At 38.0% G+C, this 13,314-nt stretch overlaps 2 protein-coding genes across 2 annotated transcripts; both read right to left on the reverse strand.

Moving 5' to 3' along the window:
• Positions 1-4,290: 4,290 nt before the first annotated feature.
• Positions 4,291-4,995, reverse strand: LOC143622002 (uncharacterized). Its single transcript, XM_077093261.1, has one exon. The coding sequence runs from the start codon at positions 4,993-4,995 to the stop codon at positions 4,291-4,293; it is 705 nt and encodes a 234-aa protein (XP_076949376.1).
• A 3,852-nt stretch (positions 4,996-8,847) lies between these two features.
• On the reverse strand, positions 8,848-12,363 carry LOC143622003 (uncharacterized). Its single transcript, XM_077093262.1, has 6 exons — positions 12,120-12,363; positions 11,299-11,942; positions 10,182-10,275; positions 9,902-10,075; positions 9,794-9,847; positions 8,848-9,344 (listed from the first exon to the last, which is right to left on the reverse strand). Exons 1-6 carry the CDS (start codon positions 12,361-12,363, stop codon positions 8,848-8,850), a joined length of 1,707 nt encoding a protein of 568 aa, XP_076949377.1.
• Positions 12,364-13,314: the final 951 nt, after the last annotated feature.

Genomic DNA, 13,314 nt, shown 5'->3' on the forward strand with positions numbered 1-13,314 from the left:
CGATCGAACCACGCTCTAGCAGCCCCAACAAGCGTCATTTGGAACATGTAACACCACGTGGGTTCCGTCCAACTACTGACGGTTGCCCCCGCTATGAATCTGTTCAAATGATCATCTGGGTCGGATATACCATCATATGTGCCTATGCTGGACATTTGTTTGGCACTTTTTGGGGCGATTGCTTCCGCAATGTCCCTTGCAAATTTGGACGTTCCCGCATTTGCAACGTTTGGTCTGAATGTTTTGGAGAAGTCTCGTGGACTTCCACCTGTGCTTTTTGGTTTGAAGGCTTGTCCAAAATGCCTTTTCGGTTGGGAGTCCGTTTCCTTACGCTTCCCTTTTGCCCTATGGCGAGGGTTCGCGTCGGAGTCGGACTCCTCCGAGTCATCGTTCCAGTATTCTTCGAATTCGTCAGCCTGTTGGACGGAACGTAAGCGTTCGTCCAACTCAGCTTGGAATTCCTTTTGACGTGCCTCCGCCCATGCCTTAACTTCATCGAGTGTTTGGCGGGTGAGTCTTGTTCGTTTCTCTAACTGGGTATCGGTGAATCCCAGTGAGCGATTATTTACTGCACTTGCCCCAGCTTGAGTAACTGGGGTAGTGTTCGTAAAATTTGCTTCACTTGCCCCGGCTTGGGTAGCCGGGGTAGTGTTTTTAAAAACTGTGTTGCCGGTATTCCCCCCAGTAGCTGGGGTTGTGGTTACCGGAGTTTCTTTAACCATCTTAGAAGTTTGAAAAAACTGGAGAAAAATGTTCTAGCTTTATGCACGGATGGCGCCAATGAAGAAACACTAACCGTACCCCGGGCAGATTACGGGTAACCTGGGGGTTAGATAGATGTTTCCCACGAGGGGTTAGACCGAGAGAAGATGGTTCTTCTGATAACCTGCAAAACAGACACCGTGAGCTTGTCACTGAGAAGGGGGGGTTCCTCCTTGTGACCACCCTCCGGCGTGAGAATCAGACTAGATTGCTCTTTAAATATAAGTTTATATTAAGAGATTGCTAGAGCAGATATCAGGTATAATATGATGATACGAGATAAGATGAGATGGTCATACCATTTGTGGTATTTATAGCCGAAGGTAGGTTTCCAAGGAGGTGTGGCCGGCTGCAACAGTGTTCCTGTTCCACCAACAGTGGCCTACGCACGTGCCCTGCTGGTAGTTGGTGGGTAGGCAGCGGCTGATAGTGACCAGGCCTGCTGTGTACTATTCCTTTTCCACCAACTGCCGGCTATGCACGTGGTATGGCAGTAGTTGGTGAGTAGGCAGCGGCTAATAGTGACATACAGTACAGGAGCATGCTGCTCGCCATACTGTTGTCAATAAGCTGTCGTATCTTTAGTCAGATCTTTTTCCCATACCTCGTCAGGTACAGTATAGAAGATCTTCCCGTATCGTACGGACTGGCTTACTTGGGCGGGAGTATTCCCCCTCCCGCCCTTGTGCGGGATTGTTCCCGGCTTCGCTCATTCCTTCAGGTGACACTGAGTGATTGAGAGCTAAGTGCCTTGTGCGTGTAGCCTTGCTGCGCGGGTGGCCTTCCCTGATGGCTTGTATCCGAAGCTGCGGGAACAGGCGGAGTCCTTCACCATCGGGAGGCATTTCCTGCGGGAACAGCTTGCGTACTGCGCGTAAGGACGTCACGTCTCTGAGCATGTTTGGTCCTGCGGATCCAGTTGGTTTCTGCGCAGACGTCCCTCTTCAAGGTGAGTCTTGCGGGTCCAACTGGGCTCTGCTGGGACCTACCTCTTCACATGTGATTAGTATCAAACTATACATTTTTTGAAATTTAACACTTTATTATTTATCAATTGTTCCCTTTTGTTTTTTATTACTTAAACTATATTAGTTAAACTATATTATTAATAGTATTGTTTCCTTTTATTTTTTTATAAAGTAAGCTTTACACATAAACGTAACTTTCATGTATATTTTATAAATAGTAGAAATTCTCTTAGCATTTTAAAACCAAATAATTATTATTTTTAAATCGGAGTTAATTATGTATTAAATTCTGTTTTTTTTTCTTATTAGTTTTATAATTCTGGAAACAATCATGGTTTACTAAATGTTTAGTATTTCAACAATTTTTCAAACTATATATTTTCTTTGAACGTATGTGAATGATTTAATTTTTCAATCTTCCCTAAATATAAATCAATAGATTATTTTAGGTAGAGTTTTTTATAGTAGATATTAATGTCTAATATGAAGAAAGTTACAATTACGGCTTTTTATTTCATATGTTCAACTCATTTACCATGATTGTTTCCTATAAATCCGAATTCTTTAATTATTTTGAAATCGATAATCACAATTTCTTAACTGTTTTAAATAATTATAGGAAAATATATATATCAGCTCAATTAAATGTTGCAACTTACTCTTCAAATATTCCATAATTTCACAGTATTAGTCTTTAAATTTTAAAACGTTCTTTATCTAATATTTATAAAAGTGCTATATATAATACACAACAACCTATGGTAATCTACTAACTCACGCAGTAGTCACAACTATGGCAAACAAGTTAGTATGTTTTTTTTTTTCATATTCCTCCCGTTTGCATTTCCTATCTAATACTTTTTATTGTTTCATATACTTATATGACTTTTAATTGTAATAAATTAAAAAAAACTTGAGTTATTTCAATACAAATTGGTTGGTGAGAAAAAAAGTTATCATACTCAATCAATTTTCGGGTTCTAAGGACTCCAAGGATGACTCTATCATCTAAGTTTCTGTAATTCGGTAGTGAGAAAATCATGTTTGGGATAAACCCTAGAAAATCATCTCAAAAGACATGATCTTAATTGATCAACATGTATGATATGTTATGTGTTTTTATATATGTTAGTTTCATTACATTATCTTTTATTTTAACATTTTAATTCTTTTTATATGCCAGGGAAACATAGTTCATGGAAGCATATTACAAAAATTTATATACAAATTTGAGAGATATATATCTGAAAATGCGTGTTACATTGTAAAAAATGTTTCTGTTGGTGACTATAGAACTACATACAAGTATGTGAATAATGACAAAAAAGTCAATTTCTTTCTGAAGTCAACTATTACACCCTGTGAAGATTTTGATGGTCATTTTCACGGATTCAAGTTTCATAACATTAATACGCTTATTGACAAGGTTACTAAAATGAACATCATTGTTGGTAAGTATTATGTTACATCAAAATTAAAAATAGTTGAACGAACGATAAAAAAATATTTAGCAATCATAAAATTTCAACTTTTCATGATTATAATATATACTCATTAAATACTAATAGTTGACTCACTTTAAGTCGCATGATTTAAAGTTTCTGTAAATTCAACATTTATCGTAAAAATTATACGGAAATCAATAAGATTGCTCTTTTGGTTACATATAATAGTTTGAAAAATTTATGCATGTTTTGTTGAATAGTAGAGAAAAGACTAGTTTTGAAGACAAACACGTGTGCATTCCTTTGTGTTGTCTTTTGGTTAATATTGCCTAAATTTAGATTGTAAAATACTACAATCATCATGATGCTTATCTTAAACATAATATGGGTTCATTTTGTTTGCAAACTAGTACTAGCTTCATAATTTTATGCTAATAATCAGATGCCATAATCTGTTTTGCTCTTAATATTTGTATAATTTTTGGGGAATATAGTGTTGTTATGTTTAAAAATATTATGTGAATCTGCTAACTAGGGTAACTACATTAGTTATGACTTTTTTTTAGCAAATTGCTTAAAACATTTATGGATCACGACGAGATAATAAAAACAAACAACACTATTATGTATGCCTTCGTTAGACTCGAGGCATAAAAAACAACACTATTATTTGCGAAATGGCTTTTAGATATAGTTGAAGGTAATGTTGGCGGTCCTAATGATGGTGTTGCAACGATAGATACACCTGGCTTACTAAATCTCTACACGGCTAGGCTTGTTTTGTAAAGAATTTTTAGCACGGCCGGGTCAAAGTTCTGACCAAAACTACTTTCACACCACCTGGTTGAACTTTTTATTTTATTTAGTTTTTTTATTTTTGTAAAAGAAAATAAACAAACAAAATCACAGGTTGCCTCCCGCGAAGCGCCTTTCTTTACTGTCTTTGGCTCTCGTTAAACTTCATTCAACCGGGTGTCACCATAAACGGAAGAAGCCTTTGGCCAACATTTAGTAACTTTAGTTTTCATGCTTTTGGCCTTTCTTTCTTCCGTTTATCAGTCTCCGTTATCTCCTCTCCAAACTTAAACTTTTCAATCCGTTCTTTTGATGTAACTTCATCTGTATTTTTGTTTAAGATTAATACTTGAAACATCATTGTTAGACAACTCAAAACCTTTACCAATTGGTGGTTCATCGACATCTATATAACTCAAAGATGAGACATCACTCGGGTAACGAATAACATCATTTATGTTAAAGTTTATGACTTGTCCATCAAATTCCATAGATAGAGTACCGTTATAAACATCGATTTTAGTTCTTAAAGTTTTCAAAAATGGTCTCCCAAGTAAAATCGAACTGGAATTTGGTTTGTCATCATCTTGCATGTCTAACACATAAAAATCAACTGGAAATACTACCTCATTCACTTGGACCAACACATCCTCTAACAAACCTTTTGGGTAAACTATGGATCGGTCGGCCAATTGAATGGTCACCCTGGTCCTCTTTAACGGTCCCACATTAAGTGTTTTAAAAATTGAGTATGGTAGGACGTTAATAGAGGTTCCAAGGTCCAACATAGCTCGAAGCAGACTAATATTCTCCAATTTAAAAGGAACGGTGAAAACACCTGGGTCCTTGCACTTTGGGGGTAGTTTCTTTTGTAACACTACTGAAATATTTTCACTAACCTTGACCGTTTTAGTACCTTTAAGCTTTTTCTTTGATGCACAAAGTTGTTTTAGGAACTTTGCATATCGTGGAACTTGTTTTATGGCATCAAGGAGTGGAATGTTTACCTCTACTTTCCGGAACATCTCCAAGATTTCATGTTCTTATCTCGTTCTTTCCTTGTGCCTCGAAGCCTTTCAAGGAATGGAGGCGGAGGATAAAATTTAACTTCATTTTTCAACGGTTTTAATACTTGATGTGCTAAAAGTAGTTTAATAATTATTAACTAAATTAACTAAAAATAAACAATAATTAATACTCTAGACTCTCAAAAACTCGACGAAACTACTAATCGGCAAGTGAACCGGTCGACTCTAGTAAAGCTAAGTAAGTCCGGATGTCGAACCCACGAGACTCTCTAAATTACATTTATTAGCTAATTAGACTCGACTACAAAACACGACTTATTAATTATATTTGTTTTGGGGGTTTTTATTTAAAATACTAATTTAATACTATAATTAAAAACTAATTAAGAAAACAAGTAATTTAAACAAAAGCAAGAATTTGTTGTTTAAAATAAGATGATGATGAGTCTACCTAGGCTAGAATCCCCTAAATTTCAGTTATGACTTAACCCGGGAAAATATTTAGTTATGGACTGGGATCGTAAAATAGACACTTAAAAGAAAACCCGAACATGACCCCTGACCCTTCTCAAGAAGACACCTATGGGTTTCTAATAAATTTTAACGCACACCAGTATTAAAAATCAAGTTCCCTTACGGTCTCCTAATTAATTATGATTTAGTTCCTTTATACGAAATCCTACCTTACAGCGCGGAAATCAAAGGCAATTTAAAATATTTAATTGACTCAATAGACAATAATAAATAATCAACCCTAGACGGACTCCTTACGAAGAACTAAATCTAGCAAGATTAAATAATAAAGATCTATCAATAACCTAGCACTTTACAGATTTTAGGTTAGCGGCACACTTAGGTTTATTTGACAATATTATTCCTATGATCTTATCATGAAATCAACCATAAAATAATCAAAACACGAAGTAATTGACCTAATAGCAATCCTATCATATGACAAACAATAATCAAGAAAAGCTATGGAACAAAACTCATCAAACAATCCTAAGCATCTATATGCATCAATTTAATATAAATAAATCTTTTACTAAAACATAAAAACCATAACGATAAATAATCCCAAGTCAAATCAAAACATCAAAGTAGGTTCATCATAACCTAGGCAGTCTAAGGGTTTAGCCAACAACCATACTCAAGAACAAAATATAATAAATAGGTTCAAATAATTCATGACGAAAATAATGAATTCAAACCAAATAATAAAGATGATTGAATGAATAGGCGTTGAACCCGGACACTATTTGCTTGAACCAATTGTTTAGTCTTTGTTGAAACCCTTTCTTACGGCTGCCCCCTTGCGATTGACTTTATTCTCCGTAGGGTTCTTCTGCCTTTGACTTCTGCTCTCTCCTATTCACGGCAGTAGGGTAAAAGCCCTTTATATATTTTTTTCTCCACCGCCTTCATAATTCATAATGTGTGGCCCAGCCCATATTCTAATTCCCTTCTTGAATTCCTTTAACTGTCATCTGCTTTACGTACAACAAATAAAATAACATTAATAATAAAAATAATGCTTAAATTGATTTCAGTGAACTAATATAGATGAATTTAATCATTCACAAAAGTATAGCACCATTATTTATTATTCTTGTAGAGCATACAATATAAAATGATGAACTCTATCATAATTATGACAATTAAATTACATTACCATCAAATGATACATTTGTACCAAACGTAAACTTTATTTTTAACCTTTTGTTATGAGATTTTGTTTAAGTCCGGTTATTCATTAATGGTAGAATATTATAATCGAAGGAATAAATAAACTATTAAATGATTTTAGCTCATTCTCTTTTGAAACCTTAAAACATACAAATTTGAACCACATAATAATAATATTCAATAAAAACTTGGCTCAAAGGATCCAAAAGTATAGGCAATATATAAAATAATATGAATATTTTAAACTACATCAAATATCCCCACACTTAAACCTTTTTCGTCCCTGAAAAAATCTAATTGCAATGGGATCAGAATCGGAGAAATACGATCTTAAAAAATATAGGTTATCTTAAAAATTTAGAACAACGCAAAAACTACGATCACTGATATTGTTGTCCACTTAAACCCATGCCTTTGTCTTTATCGGGACAAGTAAGATCCAACTATTATTATTATTATTTTTATATAATTTAGTGGAACCAACAGTCAAGACCCGTTTTATTTTTTACCGGATCAAACCACCCCAACTTGACTTAAACCTCATAGATGGCAGATTAAAACATTGTTGCACATTTTTCATGAACAGCTAAGACGATCAAAGATATTGTTTATCCACCTAAATTTAAACATCAAAGTATACCAGGCAGCTATTAGATACGATTAAGGTTCAATTATTCAACTATCTAGCAAGTGTTCCCCACTACATGACATACCCCCGTTATCAAGCAACACCTCGGACCCATTACTACACGTGATTTTACAAGTTTTCATCTGTCGGTTTACATACTCGTGTCTCTAGTTGATCCTGTTCTTAATGGTATGGGACGCAAGTAAGAGGACCACGTATGACTAACAGCGGGATGATCACTAGATCATCAAGATTTTACTTCACTGTAATTGATGTAAGTGAGTGTAATGATTGCAGTAAACTACGGGTTTATGCTTAAAAGCTTTTATTTAATTAAATGTCCGAAGATACCCAGATGAACAACCGTAAAAAGACCCGTGGTCTCCGAACCCGAGGCATCCCATCAATACAGGATTTAAGGCTATAAAACCATACGCCTATGAAGTGTTAACCACTAAAACTAGAAGTGCACGTTTTAAGTTTATATCACAGGCTACACGGTATACTTTAACGTTTAAACCTACCCAAGCATCATATGATAGCGTATTCAGATTTCTATAAAAGCATAATTTTCTACAATCAAACTAAAAATGAGGCTTGAGTATGGCCCGACCTTTCATCTCGTTTTTTATATTGACTCAACATGTATCCCACTAAAAATCATATATTTTCATTTAAAACCAACTATCAAACTGCCCTTTCATTCTCAAGGCTGAGCCTACCGACACATCCCAAGTTAAGTGCTTGTTCTTTAATTATATCTTATTATTAGTAGTTTGAAAAACCGATTCCCGATAGGTATCCTCATCTCCCATTTATACGCAAAAAGAAATACATTCAAGGGACATTTTTCAAAACTTTTTTTTTAGATAAATATAAATTTTTCAAAACCTTTTTTTTTTGATAAATATAAATAAAACAAGTTAAAAAAATGTGTTCATATTCCCACACTTAAAATTTGCATTGTCCTCAATGCAGGAACGGAAACACAACTCAAAAATTTAAAAAAATTCAAAAATAAATAAGAACAAAACAAAGTAAAAAGGAAAAAAGACTTAGCTGGTAATATGCGAGTGAAGTATGACGCTAAAGTCTTCTTCCAGAAATGCCCTCCATCTCCGAACGTGCTCAACAACCAATATCTCCCTTCTCTCGTACATGAACGGAAACGGCAACAATACAACAATATCTAAAAATTCATCTTATCAATTTGATAGATATAATCATTCAAAGTACGTAACCAGACCAACCAACCAATCTAATAAACATGAATAAAAGCAGCAAATAAATAATCAGAAAAGTATACGGCTCCTACTGCTCCATCCCCACACTTAAATGTTGCATTATACTTCAAGGGGATCTTCTCTCTCACACTCTCTTCCTTCAAAACTTTCAAAACTTAAAAACAAATAAAAACTACAGAAAAACTACGTCAATGACTCAAGGAAAAATATAAAAATAAAATAGAAATAAAAATAGGAAAGAATGTACAAACTCTACACTTGAGTTTTCACTCAAGAACCTCGTGTGACAATTCAGTGCGATGGATCGAGAGGAGTTTCCTCCACATCGATCGATTCATCCGGTCCTCCAAGATAGTGCTTTAAACGATGACCGTTCACCTTCCAAGACATTCCATTATCCGGATTCTCCAATTCCACCATTCCATACGGGAAAACTTCTTTCACCAAGTACGGTCCCGTCCACTTAGACCTCAACTTTCCTGCAAACAACTTCAAACGAGAGTTAAATAACAACACCTTATCGCCTTTCTTGAACTCTTTGCTTCCTTTCAACCGCCGATCGTGTAACGCTTTCGTCTTTTCTTTGATGTTCAACGATCGAGAGTATGTTGCATCCCTTAGCTCTTCCAACTCATGAATCTGAAAATATCTTTCCCTCGCGGCCTCGGTAAGATCGACATTTACTGTCTTCAATGCCCAATAAGCACGATGCTCCAACTCAACCGGAAGATGACAAGACTTACCATAAAAAAGCATAAACAGTGTAGTACCCAACGCAGTCTTGTACGCTGTTCGGAATGCCCACAACGCATCATCTAACTTTTCCGACTAACCCCAACCGTGTTCTCCAAAATCCTCTTCACCCCTCGATTTGCATTCTCGACTTGACCATTCGTTTGAGGGTGACAAGCAGTAGAGGTACGATGAGTAACCCCATAACGAGCCAATGCTTTCTCCATGACGACATTACAAAAATGGGTGCCCCGATCACTAATAATAGCTCTCGGAGTACCGAAACGAGTAAACAACTTCTTAAGAAACCTCACAACAACTCGTGCATCGTTCGTGGCCAACACTTGGGCTTCCACCCACTTCGACACATAATCAATCGCCACCAAAATATACTTATTACCATTCGAGATGGGAAACGGTCCAATGAAATCGATGCCCCAAACATCAAAGATTTCAAGAATTTGTATTGGGTTTTGAGGCATCTCATTCTTGGAGGAAATATTACCTGTTCTTTGGCACGCATCACAAAGCTTCACAAACTCTTCAGCATCTTTCACAACTGTCGGCCAATAAAACCCACTATCAAACACCTTCTGCGCGGTAGCATGCGCACCATGATGACCTCCAGTCAACCCCTCGTGAACATGCTTGAGAATATCCCAACCTTTCTCTTTCGTCACACATCTCCTCAGAATCCGATCACCACCAATCTTTAACAAGAACGGGTCATCCCACACATACCGATTAACATCCCGGAAAACTTCCTCTTTTGTTGCGTAATCATACCCTCCAAAACAAAACCATTAGCCAAATAATTAACAAATCAGTGAACCATGGCATACCTTAATTCTCAGTCGCAACAAAATCGATCGACTCGTGAGGGAATGTATCACCAATCTCTTCCTCATGCAACTCTTCTCTCCTCGGGTCCTCTAGGCAGGATAGATGATCGGCCGCTACGTTCTCCGCACCCTTCTTATCTTTGATCTACATGTCAAACTCGGAAAGTAGAAGAATCCACCATATGAGACGAGGCTTCGCGTCTTTCTTGTGAAAGAGAAAACGCAAAGCTGCATGATCGGTAAAAACAGTGGTCTTCGAAAGCACGAGATATGAGTGGAACTTGTCAAATGCGAAAACAACGGCTAAAAGCTCCTTCTCGGTGGTGGTGTAGTTCTCTTGGGCATCATTCAACGTCTTGCTAGCATAATAGATAGGGTGAAAATTTTTATCTCGCCTTTGCCCCAAAACCGCTCCAACCGCATAATCGCTAGCATCACACATGAGCTCGAATGGCAAACTCCAATCGGGAGAACAAATGATGGGAGCACTTACGAGCTTTTATTTCAAAAACGTGAACACCTTCACACATTCATCATCAAAAACAAACGGTACATCTTTCTCGAGGAGTTGGGTCATCGGGCGGGTAATTTTGGAGAAGTCTTGGATAAATCGCCGATAAAACCCCGCATGACCCAAGAAACTCCTAATCGCCTTCACATTCTTCGGTGGAGGAAGTCTACTTATAGTATCAATCTTCGCACGATCCACCTCAATACCATCTCTCGAGATCTTATGACCCAACACCATAAAATGGCATTTTTCCCAATTCAACATCATTTTTGTCTCAATACACCTCTTCAACATCTTCACAAGATTGGCCAAACAGTGATCGAAAGAATTACCCTAAAATGAAAAATCATCCATAAACACCTCCATGGACATCTCTATCATATCCTGAAAGATGGTCACCATACAACGCTGAAAGGTAGCCGGAGCGTTACATAGTCCAAACGGCATGCGTCGGTACGCAAACGTGCCATACGGACATGCAAAAGTCGTCTTCTCCTGGTCTTCCGGTGCAATGGGAATTTGAAAATAACCTGAAAAACCGTCAAGAAAACAATAAAAATGCTGACCTGCCAAACGCTCCAACATCTGATCAATAAACAGTAAAGGGAAGTGGTCCTTCCGGGTGGCATCATTCAACCGCCGATAGTCAATACACACTCGCCAACCAGTAACCGTACGCGAAGGGATAAGCTCATTCTTCTCATTCATCACAATTGTCATACCTCCCTTCTTTGGAACAACTTGAGTAAGGCTCACCCATGGAGAATCGGAAATCGGGTAAATCATCCTGGCGTCCATCAACTTCAATACCTCCTTCTTCACCACCTCTTGCATATTTTGATTGAGACGTCTTTGTAGTTGCACCACCGGCTTGTACTCATCCTCCATTAGAATCCGATGCATGTAATAAGCGGTGCTAATACCTTGAATATCAAACAATCTCCATGCAATAGCCCCCTTGTGTAGCTTCAACACGTCTATCAACTTTGACTTCTGTTCTTCCGTCAGCTTGGATGATACAATAACGGGCAAGTTCGAGCCCTCGTCAAGATACGCATACTCCAAGTGCGACGGGAGTACTTTCAACTCCAACGGAGCAGGTTTTTCCTCAGAAACCGCCTCATTCTCACAACTAATCTCATTTACCTCAATCATCTCGGGCAACCCCGAAATCTCATCCAACTCATCACAAACCGAGTCGTCCTCACACGACTCATCCTCACCCAAATCATCACAATCGACCAAACCATTACTTCCCACTAGATCCGTACCACAAATGTAGTCAAAGCATTTATCCATACCTGCAATAAAAGAGTTAATAAAATAAACCGAATGGCATGGACCACTGAAATCATCTTGATCACCCGGATGCTTCATCGACCTCGCGACATCATAAGTAACATTTTCATCACCAACCCGAAGCGTGATCTTCCCATCATACACATCGATAAGTGCCTTTGAGGTTCGTAAAAACGGACAACCAAGAATAATGGGAACCTTCTCGTCGGCCTCCATGTCAAGCACCACAAAATCTACGAAGAACACGAACTTATCCACCTTCACTAGCAAATTTTCAATAATACCCCGTAGGTACTTCACAGAACGGTCGGCCAACGATAAAGACATGCAAGTCGGTGTAAGCTCGCCTAACTCCAACTTCTCGTACAAAGAATACGGCATCAAATTAATACTTGCACTTAAATCCGCCAATGCTTGGCTCATCGCATCACTACCAAACAAAACTGGAATTGTAAACACACTCGGATCTGACAACTTCTCGGGTACGCGGTTCAACACTACCGCCGAACAATCTCCCATGAGTGGAATCGATGACACCTCCCCAACCCATCTTTCCTCTTCAACAGGTCCTTTAAGAACTTCGCGTACTTCGGCATGTGTTGGAGGGCTTCAATGAATGGGAGATTGATCTTCAACTGTAGGAACATATCAAGAAAGTGCCCATACTCCCGCGTATATTTATGGTGTTTCGCGCGAGCGAGATATGGGATACGAGTATGGTCAATCAAAGGTGATGGTCCGACATCAACCGACTTCTTCTCTACTGGCGGTGCAACTGGTGCGGTGTTCTGCACTTTACCCGGTACTTCTATCTCGATTTCTTCATCCATCACCTCTTCATCTTCCACTTCAACTTCATTCCTTCGCACCTTGGGACCCAAAACCCTACCGCTATGAGTAGTAATCGCCTTTATTTGAGCGGTCGGATTCTGCTGAGTAGATCCTGAAAACTGTCCCGGAGGTCTTTCATTTAATTATTGAGCAATATCACTAATGGTTCGTTGTATGTCGAGTATAGCTGATTGTTGATTCTTCAAAAGCAAATCATGGTCGGCAAGGGTCTTTTGAGTGGCTTGATCTCTAGTAACCATATGCTGCATTATCTTGTCCAACTTCTTACTCAGATCCGGCACATTATTCGAACTTTGACCATTAGAACCTTTATTGTTATACTGTCCCTGATTTCGGTTATAGGGAGCTTGGAAACCAGGTGGCCCACCAACCGGACGCCAACTCGAGTTACTTTGCCCTTGATTTTGATTTTGATTCTGATTCTTGTAGTTGTTCCAGTTCTGATTGTTGTTGTAAGCATTAGGGAACCTATTCTGACCAGTCACAAAATCAACATCCTGATCATTCATCAACGAGTAATCT

The sequence above is a fragment of the Bidens hawaiensis genome, unplaced genomic scaffold, assembly GCF_021521415.1.
Source record: "Bidens hawaiensis isolate Kalapana, Puna unplaced genomic scaffold, B.hawaiensis_p1.1 tig00003004_1, whole genome shotgun sequence".
Lineage (NCBI taxonomy): Eukaryota > Viridiplantae > Streptophyta > Magnoliopsida > Asterales > Asteraceae > Bidens > Bidens hawaiensis.

Excerpts from the sequence above, each read along its gene's own strand:
- LOC143622002 (XM_077093261.1), bottom strand. The coding sequence starts at position 4,995 with ATGTTCCGGAAAGTAGAGGTAAACATTCCACTCCTTGATGCCATAAAA.
- LOC143622003 (XM_077093262.1), bottom strand. The coding sequence starts at position 12,363 with ATGAGCCAAGCATTGGCGGATTTAAGTGCAAGTATTAATTTGATGCCG. Across the intron at positions 10,076-10,181 it reads GTTGCATGAGGAAGAGATTG|GGTATGATTACGCAACAAAA; the intron begins GTGATACATTCC and ends TTTGTTTTGGAG. Across the intron at positions 9,848-9,901 it reads GTTGACTGGAGGTCATCATG|TTGTGAAAGATGCTGAAGAG; the intron begins GTGCGCATGCTA and ends ATTGGCCGACAG.